Below are 22,194 nucleotides of genomic sequence, written 5' to 3' on the forward strand. Positions count from 1 at the left end.
AGCTGACTGTTTAAATTAACAACTTGTCAAGTGTTTCTGTCACTTGAGTTGAGAAAGTTGAGTGGACTTGTTGCTATTTATGCTGTACTATGCCAAAGTTAGCTTTTTATCAAAAAAAGTGAAGCAAAATGACACCTTTTATTGGCTAACTATCTTGCCTGAAGAAGGGGCCTGAGTTGCCTCGAAAGCTTGCATATTGTAATCTTAATAGATAACCAATAAAAGGTGTCATTTTGCTTGACTTTTCACTACATTCATAATGGCTAACACGGTACAACACCCTAGTACTACATCAAAAAAAGAAAAGCAACTGCTGCAGCCACCTGCCAGTTTGGAGAATCATTAACCACTTAGCTTGTGCCTCTGCTACAGCAATGAGTCTTCTGCCAGTAGCATGTGACTAGGTGCAAGGTCAGATACTGCCCCTATCAGTAAAGAGCGGTGTTTCCAGGAGTCTCTTATCTATTAGGATGAAGGCAGCTTTTAACAAACTTTCATTGGCTCTTGGAACAGTGTTTATGTCACTTGCCTTTAAAGTCTTTAAATTTCATAATCATTAAACAGTTTGCTGACATTTAAGTTTGCATATCTGTTTTTACCCACAGTAGCAGTAGGACATTCTTTTCTTTGTCAGTTTTGGCCCACATCTGCACAGAGGAATTTTTTTAAAAGACCTTTTTATCACATTTGAAATCTTGCTAAACTTACTGAAGGGAAAATGATTTTACCAGATGATAACAATGATTATTTGAACAGCAGCATTGATGATCCTTCTTTTTTGCCAGTTAAATCATCTTGGACCTTGGTGAGTTACTATAAGACATAGTAGACTGTCATAGTTTTCAGTATTAGCTGCACCAGAAATGGAAAAATAATGCTGTTCTTTAATATTATATTTTCTTTGAGTATTACAGCTAAACATAATAAAATATCCTTCTATTTATATATTCTTATGAATGCCAGATTCAAAAAAATGTTGATGCTGTATATTTTGTATATTATATACATTTTCTCAACCTTTGTCCTTACAGTTCCACTTCTTGCATTAGCTTATATTTTATCCATAATGTTGATTATATAACATTTTTTCTTCTTACTTGTACACCTTGTTTAATTATATCTTTTCTTATTAGAAAAGTACATGAAAATGTGTATTTCTAAGCCATTTAATATTTTTACATCTGTTTTAGTATACTTTTTAATTTACAGTCAATTTACTTTTTTAATTGTTTCACTTTTTATCCCCTCCCAACTAATCTAGATAACAAGGGATACACAAATAAGTAAGCATTCTAGGGAACAACACTAAAGAAAATGACTACTTCATTTCTGTGATGGAGGATGGAAACAAAACAAGTCTGATTAAGAAAGGTTACTTGACTATATGCATACTGTACATCTTTCCTACCTTTGTGGAATAATGTGCACATTAAATGAAGCTTTGCTAGATTAAATAAATAAATGGATAAAAGGAATTAATCAGCTAAAGCAATAGTCAGAGACCAGTATTGAGAGTAATTGGTGAAAAAGAAATTTCTCCAAGATCACATGACACAGGAAATGGTAACCTGTGCACTTAACAGTTTTTGTTTATACACCTTTTCAGCCTTTTTTTATGGAAATGTTTACCTGGTTTAGTTTAAGATTAATTTATATTGCAGAACACAGTGGGATAATGCTCTTTTTAATAGTGTGTTTCTATTAGGACGTTTGCTTTTTATTAGTAAGTAAACTAATTATGACTGTGGCAGAAAACTAGCCTATATGTTATCTATCTATCTATCTATCTATCTATCTATCTATCTATCTATCTATCTATCTATCTATCTATCTATCTATCTATCTATCTATCTATCTATCTATCTATCTATCTATATGTTATTGTACAGCTTTGTTTTTTTTTTGGTCTGTGGTTAAAGGTGAGATTCTTTTAACTTAAATAGGTGCCTTGATATAATAATTGCTTGCAAACTATAAGTCCTAAGCACAAAGGCTTTATTGAGATGGAGCATATATCTGCAGGAGAGAACTGCTCATTTTCTTAAAAGTACAGCATTTTGTGTGTGTGTGTTGTTTTTTTTTATTCTTATCCAGTATCCTGGGTAAAATTATCATTAAATCCAACACACTTAAAGTACATTTATGATCAGCATGCAGATGGCATCTTCAAAGTTCAATTGTTTATAGCCTTAATGACAGTATTTCTTTTTTTAAACTGAACATTGTAAACTTTTTCAGTGTCTGTCCTGATTAATAACACACTTCTCATACAATATGCAAGTAGTTGAAGCTTAAGGCTCTTTTTGTAGATTAAATTATGTTTTCAACACATTCCTGGGCACCACAGTAGGCAGTAGAGTTTTGCAGTGCCTATAAAAAAAATTCACCCTTTTGAAAATTTTCACATTTTATTATCAAACAATATTGAGTCAATATTGATCAACAAAGACTCTTTAATGTCAAAATGAAAACAGGTAACTGCAAAGTGATCTAAATTAGTTACAAATATAAAACACAAAATTAATGATTGCATAAGTATGCATCCCTTATGGCAGGGGTCCCCAACCCCCGGTCCGCGGCCCACTATCGGGGAGAACTGCCGGCAACGGAGACTCGCTCAGACTTTTCAGAACGCTTGGCAGGCGGGGCTTTGCAGCAGCGCAGAGAGAGGAGAGAGACCGAGGTGAGAGAGTATTACAACAAAGTATCGTGATTGTCCCAACATTTTCCCCATATTACACAAGTCTATAGAAATCTCGTTACTACGAAGTACATTCAGCAGATACTTTTATTGCAACGAAGTGACCTTGAAATGCTTGAATGAATCATCCAGAGAGCAGTTAGATCTGTGGTCGCAGCTCAGTTGTGCACATTTGCACAACAATCCCCAAATAGAAACATTGTAAAAAAAAATTATTTCTTCGAACTTTCCTCGTACTGTTTTTTTTTTTTTTTGCTGTTTTTGTTTTCTGTGGTTTCCAGTGATACCTTTTCCTTATTGCTTGTCAACATTTGATAAACATCCATTGGAATTTAACTCATTGTCACCCTCCTATAGAATTGGCAGACACGAAAAAACGATATCAGTGTTAATGTTTGTGATGTGCAATCTGTTGGAATGACAAATGCAATACATATGTCTTTGTTATATGCAAAAAAAGAAGAAAAATCTCGGGTTGCAAATGTATGCGAACTGCTTAATAACTTAATAGTAGTAGAAATGTAATGTAAATTGTGTATAAAACTGCCCTATGAACCCACCCCGAATCCTCAACCCCCCACATCCAAACCCCATGCCTCGCACCCCCTAACCACCGGTCCCTGGAAAATTTTGCTTCTAGTAAAGTGGTCCATGCTGTCAAAAAGGTTGGGGACCACTGCCTTATGGCACTACCACCTTAAGAATCCAGTGTCTTGTGTTTGGATCCCATTACCAGATGTTCTCCGTGTGGAATCTGAAAGTTCCCCCAGTGTCTGCATGGGTTTTTCTTCCATTTATGTTCTACAGTATATATATGAGGTAGAGAAAAATACAGAAAATAGGAGACGACCTTCCTTTATTTAGTAATCTTGTTAAGATTTTGTTTACATTTCCTAACAAATCATTCATTGCAACTTCCTGAATATAAATAAGTTAATTCATGTTTGTCTGAAATATCTAATTTGTAAGACAGCCATGTTCCACTATCAACATAACTTTGTTGATTTTATTCAATGATTATGTTTTATTAAAGCTAAGAACCATAAGTATGTGTATACCTTCATGCAACCACATTTTTTTCATATGGCTTAAACCAGTGCTCCAGCTGATAATTTGAGTTCCTGGAGTTTCTCCTTTTGTATAACAGAAGTTAGAGAGTTTCAGTGCTAAAACTTTATTGTAAACCCTTATGAACAGCTTAGGCCATTGACCGTTATTTGTCATCTGTGATGACACACATTTTCAGACACTCAGAAGATGTGAGCAGCCACCTTTTTTTTGTTGATGTGATATACTGGTTTACTTTCTCTTATGCACTGCTGTTGAAGAATTTTTTCAGTTTTGTATTTTTACTCTTAGAAGAATCTATTTGGTGAGCTATTCAAAAGATTGCATCCAGATGTTATTTAGATAATCCTTCACGTTGTAAAAAGTGCTTTACTTATATTTTTGTTTTTGATTTAATTTGGATTTGCTTTTGCCAAGGTATTAAAGGCACAAAACACTTCAGAATTAAGCCTTCTCTTTTATTTGTCTTCTACCTTGGATTGAAACCCAGTTCTTAAAAGGCAGTTCTTAAAAGCAGTGTTGTCACCACACAGAAACAAACTTAGTGTTTTTTAATGCAGTTAACAACAATATTATGTTGAGGCAGTGAGTTTAAACTGGTAGGGGTGGCACTGTTCTGGTGAAGACAATGTTCAATTAAGTATGTTTATATCCAAGCTAACAGAATAAATTAAGACTGAATGTGGAAAATGCCTACTGTAAGAAATAAAAATTATTTTCTATGGTTGTATCTTTTGTTTCTTCAGTTGCATTACTGAAAATTTTAATGAGAGTGCTGTTATGACACTTGTTGTGATCAGTACAAATCAAAGAAATAAACAGATTGCAGTATAAAAAGCATCAATGATTTTGGCAAGAAACAAATATTAATAAAAAAACAATTACCATAAAGCATCTTATTTATTGTAGCATTGTAGCTTTAATCTGTACCTTGTTTTTATTCATAAGTCACAACTCTCCCCTTTTAGCTTTACATAGAAAATAAAAATATGAATGCATTGTTATTTTTTATTAATATATTAGAGCTTTGAAACTATTTCTGCTTTCATCCTGTAACTGGACATAGTATTCAATTTATTTAGTCCTTTAAATTCACTTATTTTTGAAGCAGAGACAAGTCTTGCCTTTTTAATGTAGCCATAGTAAGTGGTTTGTGGGAAAGGATGCAAAAGGGATTGTACTTGATTTGTTTATTAAGTAGTTTTTTCTAGTTAGCCAAGGAATGCTACAATGGAGCTGTGAATGAAGGCTGCTGTGAAAGATGCTGTAGCTCGATGTAAAAGATGTAAGCATCATGTGACCCTTTTTATATTGAACTTAATGTGGCTTTTTGGCAAGGACTGTCATGATTTGGGTAGAGAAGCAACTGAGTTGTTTACTAAAGGTGGTGTTCTTCAAGCAAGACTTACAATGAATCACAAAGATCGGTGACTTTTTTATTCATTGCTTGCACCTATCTTTTGGGATGCACACCACTTAATGCCTTGACAGCATGCAGAAGCCAGATGAAAGCAGACATATTTTCTTACTGTGTTGCTGCCATTTTGGTGATTTTTTTATGCATGTTTCTTTTCTTACAGATAGAGACAATGAACTATGTTGGACAACTAGCTGGCCAGGTTCTGGTCACAGTGAGGGAGCTCTGCAAAGGAATCAATCAGGCCACCCTTTCAGGGTGCATTGATGTAATAGTCGTCAGACAGCAAGATGGCACATATCAGTGCTCACCTTTTCATGTCCGATTTGGAAAGCTGGGAGTGTTGCGCTCAAAGGAAAAAGTGGTATGTACAAAGCACTGAACTGAATATGCCTGTCTTTGAGTTTTCAAGATAATAGAGCTGTGACAGAATTGTAATTTGTCATCTTGGTGTCTGTGAGATGATAGAAAAAAATGTTTAGATAATGTCACTTTAGTACTGATAGTTATTATGTAGATTATGTACATTATAGAATTAATAACTAATTAAAAATGATACACTATATCAGCTTTGAACCTTGTTTTTTTACTGTTACATATTGCTTTCTTTTATGTATTAAGATCTATCAGATGATGTTGTACAAATCAAATCATGGAATTACAATAAACACTAAAAATTCACTTAGAATATGAAGGGTTTATTATTGTACACAGGTATGTTATACACTGCACTGTGTGCATATTACAACAGATCAAATCAGTAATGTACAGTTACAGGGTACTACATTAACATGGTATGATTAGTGTTAAGTGTCATATTCTGCAAGGACAGCCGATTGTAAGTTGCACCATTAATACTATAAGGTAATAAGTATTATGATGAAATATCTAGAGAAAATAAATTTTTAAATTGATAATTTGCTTATACTTTACCAAGATCAGTCATGGTTAATTTTTAAACTGACAGCAGTCATGTGTATTAGAGGCAAATGACATTGCACAAGAGGCACAGCACATTTTGAATATGTCTTTTGAATATCCAGGTCCTGTGAGTGTTATTTGCATTTACGGCATATTATGAATTTGGTTGTGCATCAGCTACATTGGCTACACTTCATCTGAAGCAGAGAGTCTGGAGGAAGTACTTGTGCCTTCTTAAAAGGAGAAGGGAGGGTGGGTTATTAATATTCATGGGCGTTACTGTTCTTTCATGGTTACCTAGCAGCAAAGTCAGTACTCTTGTGAAAGAAGGTTTAAAGTAACCCAGCATTTCAAACTGAATTAGTGTGCCTGTGTTGTATTCCACTGAAACAAATTCCAGCCAACATATGAAGGATTACTTGTAAAAGATAAATTAATGTAGTTTATGGTCTGCATGATGGTGGAGCCATGTGATTGTTTTTGAAATAGCCTTTGTAACTCCAGGAAGCAATTTAATGAATTAAGTGCAGTTTCCCATAACTGTAGCTCACACATACATTGTTTAAAGATTTATAAAAGTGTAGTAAGAGTGTCTTTGTTCTTGTAGCCAGTGTGTTAAGCTGTTAGGAATATTTTATTATTCTTCAGAGTAACTTAATTTCTTTTTATTTAAATAATATCTTTTATTTACCAGTTTAGGAGATTCAGTACTTGAAGGTGGAAATGTTTGTGACCATTGTATGCTTACTACACAATGTTATTTTTCTGTTTTTCCTAAATACACAATGTATAATATATGGAATAAACTTCATATTTGAACTTGAGCTCCAGGTGCTTTTTTGTGTGGCAAAAGTCAGAGAGAATTTTAGAGTTAAACTTTATTATAAACCCTTATAAACATCCTGGGCCATAGAGACTGTGTTTTGTTATCATGGGATATGAGCAAGCACCTTTCCACTCCTTCGTGTGCTATACTTTTTTACTTTCTCCTATGTGCCACTGTTAAGAATTTTTTCAGTTTTGTATTTTTATTCCTAAAAATTTATGTGGAGAACTATTTTGAAGATTGCATCCAGATGTTATGCAGACAATCCTTTTCACATTTTAAAAAAGTTCTTTATCTATATTTTTAAATGTTTAATTTTAATTAGATCTGGATTTAACTAAGTATCAAAGGCACTGAACAATTTGGAATTAAACTTCCTTCCTAACTTGTCTCCTATTTGGGATTGAACCCCAGTCCTTAAAGACTCAAACTTGCAGGCTTTTGTAAATAATGCAGTTAAATGCAATATTATGATATGGCACTGAGGTCAAACTTCTGTAGGAGTGGCGCTGTACCAATGAAGACAATGTAGAATAATGGTCTCATATTCAGGGATATTAAGACTGGATCTGTGTGAGAAATGTTTACTGTTTAACATGAAAGTTATTTTACATGGTTGAATATTTTACTTACTTGAGCTACATTTCTGAAAATGTTAGTGACAGTGTTTTTAATCAAGTATTACTGTCTTTCATGACAAGTAAACATTACATAAATAAATACTGTCAATCACTGAATTGTGTGTCCATTAAAAAATAATTTCAACAATATTATCTTGAGAACTTTAGAGCCTTGTGTTCTGACAATATATTTGCATCTTATAAACAACTGTACCTCAAATATAATCTTTCCTTAAAACATTTCTACTACATACAGTTAGTAAACATTGCTGTAAAATACGTGAACAACTTTCCTAAATTTTCTTCACTATCTATTATAGAAATAATAATTTCTAGCTTTGTAAACAAAGATTTCCCAATTATACCAATTTTATAAAGAATGCACCTGTAGTAAGGCTGAGAGAGTGAATTGGAAGCTTCCTTTAGATCTTTAGGTAATAAATGGAAGTTTGCTCAAGATAAGAAACTCTTCTTAGAGATATATAAAGGGTGGAATACCTGAATAATCATACTTCATGCAATTTTCTCTCAACATACACTATTCAAATGTATCCAGATCATGACCCTAGTTGTGAGAGTTGCCATCTAGGTGCCTGCTTCATTGGGTCATAATTGTTATGAACTTCTTCTATTTGGACCCTATATTTTCTTACTTATTAGACAATAGCCTAAATCCTCTAACAACTCATTTTGGAGTAAGACCACATAGGACATTATTGCTTAATAAGAAATCTGACAGAGAGTGGCAGCTTTATGTGTGCTGATTATCACATGCTAGTAAGAATTTCACTGTACTCTGTACATGTGACAATAATGATCCTATAAACCCATTGTGATAGGTCATACTGCACTTCTGGGATACTCATCTTGCTAAGCAAGATGCGTTCCTCAACACCTACAAAAATTCAATAGGAAAATAATATCCTATTTTACCAAAAATTCAAAAACTAAATTCACTTTGAAGGATCGATTCAAGTTTATTTTTGGAATCTGGTAGGCAGCTCATTAATGTTGTCCTCCATTCATTGAACATGCCAAACCATCGATAATGTTTTGTGTATTTTAGTAAATGATTACTTTATGTTAGGTGATTACTTCATAGGATATTTTTCCTTTCAATAGAAGCCAAAGAAAAAGATGTATCAAATCTTAATAAGATGTAGTATTGGGTGCCTTCATCTATAATGTATGCATTATGAAAAATCCTAGTTTAACTGAATCTAGAGAATGTTTCAGACCAGTTTGATATTTATTTCTATCATTTAGTATGCTGCCTGTTGTAATGAGCTCTAATAAACTACTTGGGACTCCTGTGCTTAATTATTGCATACAAACTTATACTTTTCTTTTACCTGCTTTAAAATCTTATTTTTTCTGTTTAATTGGTAAAGAATGTACAAGGGTTAATTTGGTGCTAGGATCAGCCTTTAGCTTTCTATAAAGTTAAACTGGTGAATCATATTTGTTCTCAGCCCACAACTGGCATTTTATATATAGGCATAATCATGCGAAAATATTATTTATCCTCTATGGTTACTAAAGTATACCAAAAAACATATCAACATTATTACACTGTGCTATCTTCAGTGAGGCCCTCTAGTCTAATGTTCATGAAGTATCTTTTCTATCTTTAAGCAACTTTATCTGAGTGTCAACTTTCTGTGCTAACCAATGTTGAAAGGCTTCACTAGTCTTTTTACTATATATGTACTGCACATATATTGTTGGTAGCCTGTTAGAGCTTATGTTGCCTGTGTATAGGGGATGTTGCTGTTAAATGAAAAAAAGTTATTTAAGATTTTGTACTTAAAATGTTACTGTGTATGCGGCACAGAGATTGACAATCCACAAAAAGTTGAATATTGAGAGAAATCATCTTATAATGTATTCGAAACAAATGCTTTTTGCTACAACTACCCTATTTAGTTTGATTTTGACAATCATAATGTGGTTTGGAATAACTTTTAATTTAAGAAATCAGTAAGAGCCATTAGTTGATTTCTTTTTCTGATATTAGTAATCCTGTGCTCATCTATCTACTACATAATAAAACACTAAGGTCTATGTGTCTTGTCCCTTAAAGCAATTTGATTGGTCGTTTTGAGTTTGGTGTGATTTGTCTATTTGGCTTTGATGACACGATCAAAAGCGGAAGTGCATGCGTTGAACACACGAGGAGGAGTAAAGGCATAAGAACTACGATATGAGTTTCCTTCAAAGGCAGGAAGTATAATAGCAGATGGGAGGTGAGCTAGTCACCTCAAAATGACAGCATCTGAAAAGCAGGCTTTATGGGAAAGTAATAAAGAGAGGTCCAGATACATGAGGACACCAAGGAATGGCGCTAAAAGTACAAATATGTAAGGGATAACAAATATTTTAAAATTTATTTTATTATCTCTTTTCGACAGGTCACATAGGTAGTATAACATACATAATACAGCAATTCTCATACATAATCCTAAGTATCAAATTTCCAGTTGTGAAGCAGTGTTCTCTTTAGTCTATATCTTTACCAGATGATCATTTCAGTCATCATCTTTAACAGATTCTCTTCATTCTCCGTCCCACCATTCCCAGATGAACACAACACTGCTGCCAACGTTTTGGTTACAATTCTTCTAATATAACACCTGTAGTGTTGCCTATTTGTTGAAAAATCTAAGAAAATTTTATGTTGGTGTGTGGATATTTTTCACATAGTCAGTGTGCTACATACATTACTAAACAATTTCTGACCTTGTGTGAGTGACTAAGTAGTTTATGCTATAGACTGAGCTGTTATGCTCAAAGTTTGCAACCACACAGTGCTATCACATTATGGCCACATAAAGAAGTATTGACTGAATACACAGTTATTAATCGCATGAGAATAAGAGCTTATTAAGAAATAGTGAGGATTCATTTAAATAAGATTGATTTTGTATTTTTTTACTCTAATAAATCAAAATTATGTACTTTTTATTTACGTTTTGTTTTCTTATGGCATGAAGTCTCTAAACCATTCCCTCATTTCCTCAAGACCATTCCCTCATTTCCTCAAGACCTTCTAGTTTACTGTTTTTTTCCAGTAATTTCTATAAACTGATACATTAAACAAATGATGAAATGTCACTGAGGTACATACTCTGGCAGCTTAATTTTGGGAAGAATTAAAGTGGAATACAGTGGTCACATTTAAATCTCTATCCCCACACACCAAAAAAATACTAATAAAACATTTTGTAATAGATCCCCATTAAGAGAATTAGATTTTTTCTAATTTTAAGTAGTGAAATACATTTTGTTTCCACTTCTTGCCACATTTTGTTGTTGATCAATTAGTTCTTATTTTATGCAGTGTCTGTAGTTGCACCATCATAAGGCATTTAACACTAGAATTACCAGAGCCTACGAAAAAACTTGTAGATCCGGCCCACCTTAAATCCTTTTGCACCTCTCTGTCAGCTGCTCTTTGGCTGCCTGCTTTTGCCTTTGAAGTAGACTTAGTCTATGCTTCTTGCAGTGGTGTGGTTAGAACACTGCTGAGCCTACATAGCACTTCAAAAAATACAGAACATTACTTTATTGATTATTGGTAGCTAATGAAGTTCATATTGAATAATATTGCTCCAATTATTACCACTTTTCATCTTTAAGAGTGTGAAAACATTTTGTAAAGTAGCCTATCAGTAAAACTGTGTCGAAACAGATCTGAACAAATCATCTCATAAGTCAGCTAAAACAGAGAGAAATAAAAGACAGAGTATTTAGAGATGAGTGAACATAGGCATGTGCATTTACATTTACTTCATCAGAAGTTCAAAAAATAAAATAATCAATATTGAAATAAATTTCACAACAAAACATTCATTGTCCATTGAAAATATAAGGCTAGAGATGCTAGGAAAGCAGAAATCACTGACTTGAAGCTGAATAGAATAATGTAATGTTATTAAACAGCTAAAACTTGTTGCTGCCAGTTTTGTGGCTTCTCACAAGATTATAAAACATAGAACACCTTTCACTGATGCTGAATACATTAAGGAGTGTTTTAACAAAATAGTGAAACATCTGCATACTGATTTAAAAAATAAAAATTATATAATTAAGAAAATTAAGGACATGTCAATTTCCACAGATAGTCAGAATGAGGACTGTGGACATGGCACACAACAACAGAACCTTGTGAAATTGGAAAGACAGCATGCTACTTTAGCACAGAATCACAACTGGAAAGAAAGGCAGCAACTTACAAACTAGGACCAATCTGTCTTCGGTACTGGGTCTTTTACCTGATAGTTGCAGTAACTTGAAGAGGTATGCTTTTGGAATCCTGTCCATTTTTGCATTAATGTATTTCTGTGATTTTTTTGAGCATGAACTAAACTCTAAAGCCGTCAAATAGCATTTTCAGTCTTGTTTGAGAATCAGACTGTCTTTGAAATGTCCAGACATTGAGAAGCTTTCCAAAGATGTTGAACACATAGAACAGGTAAATTGCAGATTTTACATTTGCAGTTTTGATCAAGTAGCCATATTAAATTTTAGACAACCACGATATTTCAGCATACAATATATTGGTTCAACATTTACATTATAGTTTTGTTTTTCCAGATAAATGCACATGTGCATCAATGAGAAAATTACATACTTGCTTCCCAAAGCAGATTAAATATATACACTTTTGTTATAAAGCTGATAGAAGACAAGAAATAACTTCCATTTTGTCTAGTTTTTTTGCAGAGTCCTTAAAAAAAAGAAAAATGCTCCTAAAATATTTACAGTAGATTACTGCTGTAGAAAATTGACCAAAAATATGTCAATAAGTTAACGAAAGATGTCAAAGTCATTTTAAAGTTGATGACACACTGAAAATAATGTGTTTTGTTTACACTTTGTTGTTGGTATCATATAAAAAATCCTGCTAAACTGTTTCAAATAAATACTTGGTTCCAGTAAACTTTACAGCTCCAGTGGTTTTCAGTTTTTTGTTATAAAATTCTAAAAGTGACTCTTCTTCTCATTTGGGCTTCTGAACCTTGGTTTGGACAGAAACCAATCCTAAATGGGATGGCACTTTATTTCATAGTATACTTACTCAAACATCCACCTTAGGGCAATTGTTTCATTTGCCTGTTAACACTAGAATCCCTGAAAAAATTGTAATTCCGGGCCATCTTATATTCCTTCGCACCTCTCCATTACCGTCTTTTGTTTACAAATGTGTCAATCAGTACAAGCAGCCTGCTATCCCATCCCCCCACCACCGCAGCTCAACTCGGGCAAAAGGTTCTCCCAGCTCAAGGGTGTTTATCTGGGTGTGAAGTGCCTGGAGTTGTATCGGGTAAATAATATATCATTATTTGGAACACATGCATTTCATGTTTGTTTCGTGTCTACAACGATGACAGGAAATGCAATAAATGTTGAATAAAACAAACATTTTTCATGTTCTAGTACTAATGACAAAATTTTGAGATGAAGTATATAATGTGTGAAGACTGAAGTCCAAATATCAAATAAACACTTTCACAAAAGGTACACATATAACAAAACAAGTGTGCTTTTATTCAAGAATATAACCGAAGAAAAAGAAATCGGAACTCTTTGTAGACCTCCACGATCAAATTGTGGTGAGGCATAGATCAAGGCAACGTTTAACATTTCTAAAGCTTCAAGTATCCCTCGGAGTGCAGTGGCCTCAATAATTGTGAAATTGAAGAAGCATGAAACCTCCAGGTCTCTTCCTAGAGTTACTGCCTGGCCAAACTGAGTAACCAGGCAAGAACAGCCTTGATCAGGGATGTGACCAAAAGCCATGTGGTAACACTAACATAAACACATTTAATTTGAATCCTAACAGTGGAGTTTTCAAATTGTACTAAGTATTTAAAAAGAAAGAACACTTTGCTACTGTCCTCGCTCTAGCCTTTCAGTTTCATTGTATTGAGAATTTATTTTTTTTATTTTCCTGCCATTTACTTTTCTGTTGTGGTGCTTGTCCTGTTTACTTTTGTGTTTATTTTCTTAAAAACAGCATAGCATTGAATGCTTTTCAGCTTACTGAACTAAGCATTTTTTGTGTAGTTGTTTCCACTTTTTACAGTTCCAAGATGAATTACTTATTGTAGATGAATTACTATATTTTCATTTAGATTTGCCCACTTCAGTACAGTTGAAAAGCCTCACTACATAGACAAAAAAAGAACACATAGATCTTTGTTTTCACTCACCAGATTTATTTCTTATTATAAGAACTCTATAAGAGATCAAAGGAGCACTATGTAAGAAAGATTTTTATAATTAGTAAAGAAGATAATGTGCATGCAAGCAACTTGGCAAGAAATTAAAATGTATTTAGTGTTGTGGTATTTTCTAGAGAAAATAAGGGTGCAATGGCAAACAAAAGCTTTGTTATTCCTTTCTCTTTCACTCTCTTTGTCCACTCATGTGGTGTTTGTCCCACCGGGGTTGTCAGACTGCTGTAATCCAAACCCAGGCATCTTTTTAGACTCTATTAGAAGGTAAAGTCAGTCCATGCAACCAGGGTGTTTTTATCAGGACAGAGTCCTAGTTGGTAAGGAGGAAATCAGGAGATACACTTATTCGTCTAGTGTGAGGGCTCATCTCCTCCTGTGTTACTCTGTTTCCTTTCCCTATAAAAAAGAGCTATGATCATATACGTTACATTATTTATTCAGATATTATGAGCTAGATTTACCCCTCCATCAAATTTCATAGAGTGCTTATTTCATTACAGATGTGAATTAATTCAGAACCTATTTCTACATCATGTGCAAATCGTACTAACCCTGGGTGTGATGCCAGTATATCAAAGATAATACACTCACATATTTATGCAAAGCTTCAGCTACCTTATTTGTTTAAAAGAACACTATTTCTAAGTGGAGTGGCTTACAGCTTTTACATGTGATGTCAAGTTTGTACAGGAATGCTTTTTCCCTGAATGGATGCAGTAATGAAATCATTGAAACCCTACCATTTTTCTTGATAGGTAAAATAATTTTAGACTGACCTTTTAACACAAAATCAGTAACATATACAGTAATCCCTCGCTATATCGCGCTTCGCCTTTCGCGGCTTCACTCCATCGCGGATTTTATATGTAAGCATATTTAAATATATATCACGGATTTTTCGCTGCTTCACGGGTTTCTGCGGACAATGGGTCTTTTAATTTCTGGTACATGCTTCCTCAGTTGGTTTGCCCAGTTGATTTCATACAAGGGACGCTATTGGCAGATGGCTGAGAAGCTACCCAGCTTACTTTTCTCTGTCTCTCTTGCGCTGAGTTTCTCAGATCCTGACGTAGGGGGATTGAGCAGGGGGGCTGTTCGCACACCTAGAAGATACGGACGCTCGTCTAAAAATGCTGAAAGATTATCTTCAGTTGCTATCTTTTGTGCAGCTGCTTCCTGAAACGACATGCTACACAGTGCTTCGCATACTTAAAAGCTCGAAGGGCACGTATTGATTTGTGCTTGAAAAACAAACTCGGTCTCTCTCTATGTCTCTCTCTCTCTCTCTCTCTCTCTCTCTCTCTCTCTGTCTGCTCCTGACGGAGGGGGTGTGAGCTGCCGCCTTCAACAGCTTTGTGCCGCGGTGCTTCGCATACTTAAAAGCAGCCCTATTGATTTGTTTGCTTTTCTGTCTATCTCTCTGACAGCCTGTGCTCCTGACACTCACTCTTTTGAAGAGGAAGATATGTTTGCATTCTTTTAATTGTGAGACGGAACTGTCATCTCTGTCTTGTCATGGAGCACAGTTTAAACTTTTGAAAAAGAGACAAATGTTTGTTTGCAGTGTTTGAATAACGTTCCTGTCTCTCTACAACCTCCTGTGTTTCTGCGCAAATCTGTGACCCAAGCATGACAATATAAAAATAACCATATAAACATATGGTTTCTACTTCGCGGATTTTCTTATTTTGCGGGTGGCTCTGGAACGCAACCCCCGCGATGGAGGAGGGATTACTGTATATGACACTGTGAATTATCATTACAATTTAAGTATTTCCTTAGAGTCCATTTCTAACTAGGATCCAGTGGTCTGATTCATAAAATTTTTACATTAACAGAAAAATACTGCTCCAACCACTAGAGATGGAGAACAAATTGACACAGGGTTCACATTTTTTGTCATGATATAGTAGGGGTGGGCTGTATGACCAAAATTCTATATCACGGTATTTTTCTAAATTATCCCGGTTTCACGGTATTCAACGGTATTTTTTTCCCCATGCATGAGTGGATGTTAACCACATTTTCCACTGGAATTACTGGCTAAGAATAACCTATTCCACTGTCAAGAGTATTGTACATTGTACAAAAAAAACATTTTAATGTGCACACAAGTATTAATACAGGTTTGCATTGCCCCATAAAGTGATAGTTTTCAAGGGGGTGGCACTAATGGAGAAGGTATCACATTGCATGACAGATGCAGTCAAAATATAGAACCTTTTTATTGAACAAATTTTGCAAAAACTTAATTTTGACAACATATTTTCAACCATACAAAGAGGCATTTAGACTTAGTAAAATATCCAGAAGTGCTTGTCAAAAGTTGTATTGCACTGAATATGTCTTAGAAAAGGAATAAATAGTAAATATTTTTTGTAAACCAACTACACTTTCTGTTAATGTTAACAATCTCTGTCCACTGACACGTTAAAGTGACTTTTAAACAACTTTATCATCATTAAACTGCATAATATTTAAACTAATAAATAATAATAAAATAAATAATAGTATTATTACTGATAGTTGCACTATTATGTTCAGTGTAGAGAACTTTATCGCAGGTGTGATGAGGCTCCAAAAAACTGGATGTATGAATGGGTATCACACAGGTTTAACTTAAATATTGTATAAATGTTGGGTTTGTGATCTGGTGGTTGGAGACACGAACACAGAATTCAATGCATGTTCTTCTGAGCGGGCTTTCTTTATTGCACGCGTGCTGTCTCTATCTGATGTACTAAAACCCCAGTTCCTATCCGTCCTTTTTCTTTCTCCACATAACCAATCACCACACGATAAACGTCTTTGTGAAATTAAAACTAGTTATAAACTTAGCCCACAGAGTGTTCAGAACTTTAAAAATATCTTCGTTATACATGTTTAATTATGCCATCCATTCAGAGTTGCGCCCATCTCTGAACGAGTCGCCAGCACATCAAAGGATGAGTATAAGCAAAACATACACTAGCAGGGTCAATATAGCACAACAAAACCCCACATCCTACATGACTTTGAAAGGAAACTGAAGTGCCGAGTAAACCCACAAGAAAAACATGCAAATGCAAGGCAGGCACGCCGCCGTGCCCCCATATGATTAATGCATGCTTTAATGCATTTCACCATGAAAATTATATTAAGTATTTATTTTAGCATTCTAAATGTTCAGAGAGAAGGAAGATCATGAAGTGAATGTATTCTGTGCGGGGTTCGCTGCCGGCGCCTCCTCTTAGTGCAAGAAGAAGTCAGTTTAAGAATCACTTAACACAAAGCATTTAATGTGCTATATAACTTATGACGGGGTTTGAAAACATGTCGTCACACTATTACACAGTACCCAGGTACATTACACTGTATTGAAAACAAATAAAACAAGTACAAGTTGGCTTGCAGTATTATCCAGTAGTATAGAAACAGTATTTACACATCTGACCTTTTAAAACTAAAGTATCTCCAGGCTCTCTGTCCATTTTCACCACGCAGCATTCCTATGCTACCGCCCACTATTTGGTGGTGTAGCAGTGAAAAAGAGCCCTAGTGCAACAAATCTGTGTTTAGCGGTGTAGCAGTGAAAAAGGTCCCCACTTGAACAGTTTCCCACTGCGCCACGTTCCGAACGTCGTTTAGGCAATTTAAACCGGTGTTGCGGTATAAGAAAAATCCATATCATAAAAAAAATAAAAAACGGTTTTCGGTATGAACCGGTATACCGCCCAGCACTATGATATAGCATTAATATCCTGAACCTCTGTATTTCCTTTTTAGTAATGTTTACATATGGATATCAGCATTTCTAATATTTGTGATGCACCATTTGTGGGAATGTAAATGCAAAACATTTTATTGGTGCGCATACATGACAATGCATTCCTACAGGTGGTACACCAAAAGCAGCAGCATTGCTGTAGAGATTCCTATACCAAATATTCTGCCAACATTTAACTAAGTATTTGTTTTCATGTTAGCTTTCACAATCTTACAGTGAAGAAAAGGCTAAATATGATTCATGCAATATGCAAACACTGTTGTGTTTAAACTAAGTTGTCTGCCACTCTATTGACTAGTGCCACTCATCTGTTGATTTTCCAGTTGATCTATCCAGTTTACCTTCTTCTGACATTTTGTTTGCTCCCATACTGATTGACCACAGTGTGCTGCAAAAAAAGAGATAGTTAATTAACATGAAACTTTTATCAGTACTTGAGAAATAAAAATTTCTTTATGTATGAAAGTTGAATGATTTATTGAGATGAAAGCAGTACATGAAAATTTAAATCATTCTTATATTAATTATTCAATGACAGTCCTACAAACAAGAAGTTACCTCACAATAAATTGCAATATATTAGAATTGAGTTGAAATCCTATTTTAAAAATTCAGTATTATCATATTTTGACCTGAATTACATACTAACCACTATATTTTCCTTCAACAGATTGACATAGAAATCAATGGTGAACCTGTAGAACTTCATATGAAGCTAGGAGACAATGGAGAAGCATTTTTTGTTCAAGAAACTGAAGAAATGAATGTGAGTTTCCTCATTTAGGTGCTTTTCTTATATTAATAAAGTATTTTTTTAAAGCTTTATTTTGCCAAGTATGTTTGAATATTTTACTTGTTTGCTTCTAAAGTAAAAGGAATGTTTAACAAGTGTTAAGTATAATCCAAATCCTGACTTTCCTAACTTGACCTCATCCAGCATGAATATGTTATACACAAATAAACATTGATTTATATTTGGTAAGAACTGGTTTGATTTTTATTGGTTTAAATGTGCTAATGTAAAAAAAATGGTTATCTGCATAATTGTTTACACATCTCATAAATAAGTCTGTTTTTTATATGTAAGCTTTTTCAACAAATGTTTAAATTGTATTTTAATTGACTGTTTTTAGAAATGGCCTTTTAGTTATTTTCCTTGTAATAACTAATTTTTGAATTCTTAACTATTTATGGCACTTTCTAAGTAACAATTGCAATTATTTACATCCTGCTTCAGTCTGAGATAACATATTTTCAAACCTGCCTACTTCTGGGCTGTGGAGGGCCAGATCATATCCCAGCAGCATTGGAAACAAGGCCTGAATCTGGCATCAGTCCATCACAGGGACAAGTAATGCACACACCTCCACTCACATTCATGAAGAGCCAATATTGAATTAGCAGTATAGAAAGGATGAACATAGGCTCAAAGGTTGAGGGACCAACCCAGTACTTCCTCTTTAAATAATAGTGAAAAATGGTGCAAACAAAAATACTCATTCACTGATGTTAAAAAATGTACAGCCCTTTTAATGAAGTGTGTCTCTGTATCACTGTCTCTCTGGCTTGCTTCAAAGCTTGTTCAAATCAAAACACACTAATTTATGTCTGGTGGTTCTTTATATATCCCTTGGGGCATTAGGAGAATAATTAGGTGACTGTGGTCCATTGCAGCTGAGGAAGGAAAGACAAGGTTGTTAGTGACTGCACCCCCTCTTCTCCCATAGTGTTATCGCTTACCTTATCAGAACCATGAGGGTGCCCTCTTTGCACAAATGTGTCACAGCAGTTCACCTAACACTCATACTTTTGGGATGTGGGAGGAAATTCAGAGTACCCAAATAAAAACCCATGCAGAGAAGGGTAGTATGTCACAGCAAATGAGAACTGAATTCCATCCATGGGTGCTGGATCTGTAAGACAGCAACACTAACCACTGTACCACCATACTGCTCCTACACTACCACGACAATGGCAGGTAAAGTGACTTGCTCAATATTACATAAGCAAATTCCAGAAAAGAAAATCTACCCACATCTGTAGTATGTAACAGATGGATAATAAGCAAAGCCACATGGTGTGTTTTAACTTCCACATATGGGCAAACTTTGTTTGCAGTTTATTACACGGCTTAGCTTCCAAAGAATCAAGTACTTCTTTTATGGCCGAATGAATTATGGAGGCCAAGGACCATGTCCTCTAGGGTTTCTGCCTTATGTCCATTGATTATCCCTCTGCTCTGTACTGGCTAAATCAGGTTGAGAAAATGGGTAGGTGGATAAAGTAAATAAAACTTAAATATTATTACATGTAGTCTGCCTGCAAATGTACAAGAAAACAAGAATGGCTCAGGCTGAGCCTCTCAGAATTCTGCTTCTAATTGTCAATTAATTACTTGTAACTAATTGTTATTTCAAAGTATTTTGCCTGGCAAAGTTAGAGTTAGCACTTTTCCTGTACAGAACATGATAAACTCCCTGCATAGTTACTTTTGTATTCATTTCTGGGCAGTAGCTTGATATGACTATATGTTTTTGTTATTTAACTGATGCCTATTGCATTGAAGTGAATGACCGACCAATTTACAGCATTAAAGGCAAATTAAATTTAATAAATGATGCCAATCTCCTATTTTAGAAAAAAGCCAGTGTCAAATTGTACTGATTTTCCTCTTAAGCAGTAACATGTAACTAAGGCTAGCTTTACACACTCCCACAAAACCTACATCTGAAAATAAATGTAAGGAATAAATGGGAGTTGAAATTGTTAATTAAAATCCCTTGTTGAGCAAAGCTTCTTTTTATTTTTCACTGCTGCCTCCAAGAAAGTTACGACTATGTGTTTATTCTGTCTTTTAGAATTCATTGAGGAGTAATTGTCGATTTCTTGAAATTACTGTGTGTTACATATCTCTTTATTATAAAAAAAATCCTGGGAGAGAAAGACTAGGGAGACGAGACGTGATCTTCACGTGAAGATCACGGAAGACACTTAAAAGATCCGCGAGACGAAAGAGATTGGCCACGGAGCATCTCACGGGGACCTTACACATGAGACTGTACGGGCAGCAGAACACTCAGTCATCTAAAGGCTTTGAACACACACAGATCCAGGGCTCTCAGCGCATATATAGCGTATAAGGACAATATGTTGCAGATGAAACGTCAACGACTAAACGAAGAAGAAAGAACAGCGCGGAGAAAAGAGACTCAAAAGCGTTGGAGAGAAAAAAATGCAAAAAAGAAAAAGAATAATCTAGGTGCAAATTCAGAAAATAAGGAAAGTAATTATCAGCCCGGAACAAGTGGAATTGAAAAAAAAAGCACGTCTAATCGGGCTCAGAATTAAAAGACAAAGAGTAAAAGACAAAAAAGTAGAACTTCATAAAGACGTTCAAAAACGTTGGCACTATACACATGCAGAGCAGGTTAGAGATTATGAAAGCAGTGGAAATTGAAAGGCTCAAAAAAAATGGTGCGATATAAATGCAGAAAAAGTTAAAGAATATGAAAACAGGAAAATTAGAAAGTATCAATAAAAAGAAAGTAAAGATCACAGTAGCGCGAACAAACGGAAATTATTACTCGAAAAAAGGGAAAATAATCACCACAGACCAGGTATCATTGAAAAAAAGCAGGACAAAGTGAGGTCAGAAATAAAAGACAGAGTAGAAAACAAAGTAAAACGTCATAAAGAGGTTAAAAAACAAGGGGGCCAATAATAGATAATGAAAACAGTGGAATTCAAAAGACTCAAAAAAAACTTAGACGCGAAATATATGCAGAGCAAGATACAGAATATGAAAGCAGAAAAAAACGAAAGTTTCAAAACAAAGAAAGTAAACATTGCATTAACGCAAACAAAGAGAAATTAATACTCGGAGAAATAACGAAAAGGTGAATGGAGATTGAATATATGGACATAGGTGATATGTCAGAAGTATGTAAATATTGTAAGGCTTTGAAGTTTAAGTCAGAGAATTTCAAAAATGGGGTTTACCTCACATGCATTTATTGGTTACTTTGCAAAAAAAATGATTAACTGCTGATGATGTAGATCGTTTTGTCTGTGCTGAAATTCCAAACAGAGAAACCTATCCTGAATTATGGTACAAAGTCATTAAACACATGTCTCACAGACCTCTTTTAAAAGATTCAGCATGTTGGGACTCGAAAGATTCCAAATATTGTTTTAACGAAATTCTGAAATAAAAGTGAAACAAATGAAATAGCAACAATTCAAAGAAAAAAAAATCTTAAAAGTGTGTATCCGGAAAACCAAACACAGGGGTTGGCGAGCAAAGCGAGCAGGGGGTGACATGGCTGAAAATATTTGTGGGAACAGTTCAGTTCTTGATTATTCTACAAAGACATTCTAAAATGTCATGGTCAAAATTATTGGAACCTCTTAGAAGCTTTAAGAAGTCATTGTCTCATAGTGATCCTTCAAGCAGACTAATGCCTTTTAATAACTGTCACATGTGTCTTCAGTTTTGCAGTCACTCATTCAGCCAGTTTAAATGGAGCAAAGAAATCACTCAGCTGTTTTGTACCACTAAACAGGAAAATAGTAGGATAAGCAGAGAGTTGTCTGATGAGGTAGTAAAGAAGGGATTAGCCAACAATGGCCAATG

General features: G+C 34.7%; 1 protein-coding gene across 1 annotated transcript in view; it reads left to right on the forward strand.

Annotated features, from left to right (window-relative positions):
* Nucleotides 1-581: 581 nt before the first annotated feature.
* lpin2 (lipin 2) overlaps nt 582-22,194 on the forward strand; it is a 93,994-nt gene continuing 72,381 nt past the window's right edge. Inside the window, exons 1-3 of the mRNA XM_051928889.1 lie at nt 582-805; nt 5,350-5,550; nt 18,232-18,327. Coding sequence (XP_051784849.1) covers nt 719-805; nt 5,350-5,550; nt 18,232-18,327 — 384 coding nt within the window. The 5' untranslated portion in view covers nt 582-718. The remainder of the gene's footprint in view (nt 806-5,349; nt 5,551-18,231; nt 18,328-22,194) is intronic.

Source organism: Erpetoichthys calabaricus, chromosome 6 (genome assembly GCF_900747795.2).
Source record: "Erpetoichthys calabaricus chromosome 6, fErpCal1.3, whole genome shotgun sequence".
Taxonomy (NCBI): Eukaryota; Metazoa; Chordata; class Cladistia; order Polypteriformes; family Polypteridae; genus Erpetoichthys; species Erpetoichthys calabaricus.